The sequence below is a fragment of the Micropterus dolomieu genome, linkage group LG10, assembly GCF_021292245.1.
Source record: "Micropterus dolomieu isolate WLL.071019.BEF.003 ecotype Adirondacks linkage group LG10, ASM2129224v1, whole genome shotgun sequence".
Lineage (NCBI taxonomy): Eukaryota > Metazoa > Chordata > Actinopteri > Centrarchiformes > Centrarchidae > Micropterus > Micropterus dolomieu.
The window spans coordinates 28,810,541-28,815,821 of NC_060159.1; the positions used below are offsets into that span (position 1 = coordinate 28,810,541).

General features: G+C 44.3%; 1 protein-coding gene across 1 annotated transcript in view; it reads left to right on the plus strand.

The window, feature by feature from the left end:
* LOC123978279 (NACHT, LRR and PYD domains-containing protein 12-like) overlaps nucleotides 1-5,281 on the plus strand; it is a gene marked incomplete at its 5' end in the record, with an annotated part of 75,969 nt that overhangs the window by 65,825 nt on the left and 4,863 nt on the right. The window contains one exon of the mRNA XM_046061449.1: nucleotides 3,544-3,590. Coding sequence (XP_045917405.1) covers nucleotides 3,544-3,590 — 47 coding nt within the window. The remainder of the gene's footprint in view (nucleotides 1-3,543; nucleotides 3,591-5,281) is intronic.

Here is a 5,281-nt window from a genome sequence, read left to right on the forward strand (position 1 = left end):
ACCGTGGCTGTTTGGGGGGGGGGGGGGCAACAGAGGCCAGTGCCCCTGGACCCCCCTATGCCCTCCCTGCCAAAGTCGTTTCCTTCTCATCTTTGTTGAGTTTCACATGCTGTAACGATCACTGCCAATCAAGGCTCAACATAACGATAGTTATGTATTGTAACTCCAGATTCTATGAGTATAGGCGCAGCCCTCTAAGGCCTTCGCTATTGGGTTTACCCCTACGCGCGCCTGTGCGGCACTGATCAATTTTGTCTCCGCCCACCCACAGCGTGGGCCTCTCCTACGTCCGCACCTTGTATATATACAATGGTGAGACTCGAGTCGAAAAAATTATGACTTTAGACTCGACAAAATCAAAGAAGACTCGACTTTGACTTAAACCCCTAATGACTCGTGACTTCACTTGGACCTTAGCAACTTGACACTCCCCATGCCCAACTATAAATTATGATATAAAAAACTGTGCAGCGCATCAACATAGCGCGGTGCTCAATTAGACGTGGCTTCCTCCAGCAAGAGGGAACAATCACCGACCGTCCGAATCGCGGCCGGCCGCACCACAATCTCTTGTCTCTGGCCCTGTACGTCCCAGCGACCCACTTCCTCTCCGGTACCTACAATGCGTTGTGTAGTAGGCCTACTACCAGCGCGCTGTGAACCGTTTGTGATCGGACCCTCTGGCTGGATGAATTTTACGCATAAATTATTCACAACAGCTGGGGGCCTGACACAGCGCCACATAACTTTCTAAATTCCTCCATGTCATGGAAAAAATAAAGGTCAGGTCGAAACGATGTAGAGAGACTGCCACAGCTGTTGTGTGAAGCTGCTTCCACCAATTATAAAACAAGTTAATTAAGATAAAACGATAATAGCGCTGAGTGCTGTTTTACAACGACACTTGTTTTTTAAATCCACAGCAGCTGAGGTCCTCCCTAAAAGGTATGTTCAGTGTTGCTTTACTTGATCAGTGCTTGTAAAATATCCACGGTTTCTGCGTCTTCTAACGTCATAGTGATTTATAGTTTTCTCATGAAATTATAGAACATCTGTTGTGTACCTTCTTTCTGTACAGGCTAATGCTTCATTCAATACATTTTTTTTATTTATAACTTTTGACATTTTTTTGGAATTTGGTGAAGAGCGCATTATGACTTGTTTAGGACTCAAAACTCAAAAGTTTAAGACTTGGACTTGACTTAGACTTGTTGGTGCTTGACTTGAGACTTGACTCGGACATGCCAGTCATGATCGGTCTGGAATTGGGACTCGACTTGGGACTTGAGTGCTAAGACCTGAGAGTTGACTCAGACTTGTAAAACGATGACTTGGTCCCAAGGCTCAGTGAGGCCCACTGCTTAGAGGGCTGCGCCTATACTCATAGAATCTGCAATACGTAACTATCATTCTATTTGTATAGGCTTCGCCCTCTAAGGCCATTGCTATTGGAGGCGAAGCAGGATGAGTCAACGCCTCACTGGCCCATACGGTACCACCAAGTACAGACCCACCGCCCAGAGCCAACATAATAAGCCACCCAATCCCCCGCAGCCCGTGGCATTGGTGTAGCCATGCACGCAATCACTAATGGCGCAACATGGGAAGGCAGAGAACCGACCCATGCGTAAAAGACCGGGGATCGGAAGTGGGGGGCCCTGCAGCTGTGCAGGTGCAGACGAGGTCACGACAGCAACCGCATCAGCTGCACACAGAGCAGGGCCAGCGTGGTCAGCGGCCACTCCCCCTCTGTCCGGATGGGAGAAGCGCACCGCGCACTCACAGAGGACAATCACTCGGTATCGATCAATCAATTCTTAAAATGCACAGTGAGGAGCGAGGAGGCTTGCTGGAGGAGCTATGAACGAGGATACATCGGTGTATCTTTTGCGGAAGTCTTTTCAGCCACTGTGATGTTTACAAGAGGCGTGACAAGCAGCTGGACCAACCCATGGCCGGAGCAGGACGCTGCAGTGTTCCTGTTGTATTCATACGTTGTATTAGCCTATTAAAAAGAATCAAATGCGCAATCAAACTTTCTGCCCTTCATCGTTTGTGTAGCGCCTCATAAAGCGCTGTTCTAGCTGCATTCCTTAATGTCATTTCACTTTGACATCACTGATGTTGTTGTTGTTGAATGGGATGTGTGGATTGTAAAAGTGAACAGTAAATAGCAGCTGGATGAAGCGTCTCCCCAGAGACACTGTGCGCATTTACGCACGAGCCACAGCAACATAAATAAATAATAATAAATCTCCCGACACGCCGACAGGATCGGTCAGGATCTGGTGTTAATTCATGTTCTGTGTTCTTCTTCACATCCAAAAGGTCTCAGAGTCCAGTTTCATACAGTAAAACTGTTTGGAGTAAAGCAGCCGTCCTCCTGATCAACCCTGAGCTCCATCAGAGTCTAAACGTGGATTATAGAAGCTGAAAGTTTAATTCTGTTTCCTCTCTCTGTCCTGTCAAGTTTATTACTGCAGGTTTTTTCTGTTTTGTCCAACAATATTTGCTGTGACATTACTGCACGGATGGAAACGTTTAAATGACTGACAGCAGCCTCTTTAGACTCATAGAAGCTACAACACACATGAAAGAAATCACCTGGAAAGCTACAGGGACGGTGGAGGTGGGGGTGAAACGTCCATGCAGATTCTGGTCTCTAAATGTGATAAAATAATTAGTTAGTGGGGGGCGGGTGGATGATGAGCCGCTCCGCACATCACATCAATTCAGCTTCTATAATTGTGGCAAAACAGAGCAAAGAGCTGCTGTGTTTCATGGTTTAATAATAGTGCCAGTGTAGTCTGCCTGTCATTCCAACAGTAGAATCCTGTGATGACTGTTTTAACAGTTACTGAGTCATTTTTTAAAGGGACTGATGATGAAACTCTCACCTCATCAGGCTGTGGGTTGAAATTATTTCCAGCTTACAGGTGCATCTCAAAAAAGTAGTAGCCTACTGTGTAGCCTAGTGAATGATCAGGCTGCTGTAATCTGACTGTTTTCAACAGACCTTAATGTTTATTGGAATCTCGAGATGTTTCTACGTGTTATAATGTTGACAGACATGTTTCTGGATTGTGAAGATCTGATCTGTAGTCTTTAGAGCTGACAGCTGGTCTGCTGCTCAGAGAGATATCACAGCTCTAACAGTGGACAGATGATGCAGCTGTGCAACAGTTCACATTTAACTGACGTCGCTTTAAAATGACAGCTCTGAGGAAAGGACATCTCATTTCGTTAAATCGCCATTTCCTCAACTCCTCGAGCTCACATCTCGGGTGGGAGGGACTAAGACGCGCCGCAAGGAGTCGAGGAGGTGGAAATTTGGGAAATGAGAGGCCCTTGGAGAGGACAATAATTGACATTCTCCTCCCATGTCTTCTTCTTCTTCAAGTCTTTTTCTGTCAGACAGTAGAAGAATCAGTTTCAGCCTGTTTCTCTGTCACACTGACAAACTGAGGAACACTGCTTCATGTTGAACAGCAGTTAGGACTCATGTTGGATAGAAAATCACTCTGACTGTGTTTCTTCCTCCAGGGTGGACCATGGTGGAGAGCAGTGGTTAAAACCTGGTCTGAGGAAGTGTAAGTGTGGATTCAATCTGACTCATGATGACAAAACAGCACACAGTCAGTTTCTCTTAATACAAAGTTGATAGTTGTGATATTTATTCATTCAAACATTACTGACTAAATGCATCATCATTAAACTTTATAGAAATGAACAACAGCACACAAACAAAGAATAAACCTTCAGATGTGTCTGATGATAAACTGCTGCTGTGTTGTGTCTCGTTCTCTCCATCAGATTTCTGTGAACTCACACTGGACACAAACACAGCACACAGAAACCTCAAACTGTCTGACAACAACAGGAAGGTGACACGGGTGTGAGAGAGAGCAGCCATATCCTGATCATCCAGAGAGATTTGACTTCTGGCCTCAGCTGCTGTGTAGAAATGGTCTGACTGGTCGCTGTTACTGGGAGGTCGAGTGGAGAGGAGGAGTTTATATATCAGTGAGTTACAGAGGAATCAGAAGGAGAGGATACAGTAAAGACTGTGTGTTTGGATTGAATGATCAGTCCTGGAGTCTGAGCTGCTCTGATGGTCGTTACTCTGTCTGTCACAATAACAGAGAAACAGTCCTCCCTCTCTCCTCCTCCTCCTCCTCCTCCTCCTCCTCCTCTTCTAACAGAGTAGCAGTGTATGTGGACTGTCCTGCTGGCTCTCTGTCCTTCTACAGAGTCTCCTCTGACACACTGATCCACCTCCACACCTTCAACACCACATTCACTGAACCTCTTTATCCTGGGTTTAGGTTCTGGTCCTCTGGTTCTTCAGTGTCTCTGTGTTCTGTGTAGGAGGGAGACAACTTCCAGTCCTGTGGTTTAAATGTTGGTGGTGGACGAGGCTTCACTTTGGTTAACATCTGTCTCACTGATTGTGCCTTTAATGTCAGAAATGTGTTTTCTTAGAAATTGTGAAATGATCTCCTCAGGGCTGAACTTGTTGTGTACAAACTTTGTTGACTTTGATTTTCACTTTAATAAAGTTTTCTTGGAGCAGCATCTAGTAGCTGCTGATGGCTGCAGAGCTTCTCATTTATTTCAATAAAGGTTTGAAGACAAAAACTCAAATAGTCTTGATTTATTCTGTTGCTCAAGTACATTTCTTTTCCTGCTGAGTTTGATCCTCACAAAGGCTAAATCAAAAGATAAGTCAGGCAGGAAGGAAGTGAAGCCTTGAAGGTTTATTATTATTATCTGAAAAATATAGAGATATATATAATAGGATTTAGTTTTTTTCTCTCATTATTATTTTAATTATTTTCTGAATCTGCATCTAAACGTAAATGTGACGCCACGGTTCCTGCGGAGGAAAGTGACCAACTGCTCATCCTCCCGCTGTGAGTTCAAACACAACGTTTACCTGGTTTAGCCTCCGTGGCTGCTGCTCTCTCACCAAACTCCATTCAGAAAAACACCAATTTAGTAGATCTTCCTTTTATCAACAAAGGCCAAAGCTTTTTTAAACTTGCTATTTAAACTTAACTATTCATTAGAGGCAAGGCTTCATTTCGGCGCAGACCAAATGTACCAAACATTATTTATTTAAGAAGGTTTTCAACGTGGAAATCTAACCGCGAGACTTGACGTTAACTTCAACAACATTCATTAAAATCAGATGCTTATTGGTGGATTCTAGAAATTCTGAGTTAATAATTTAACTGATTAATTAAATTAAATAACTGGTATTTGGCTTGTTTTGGCCTTT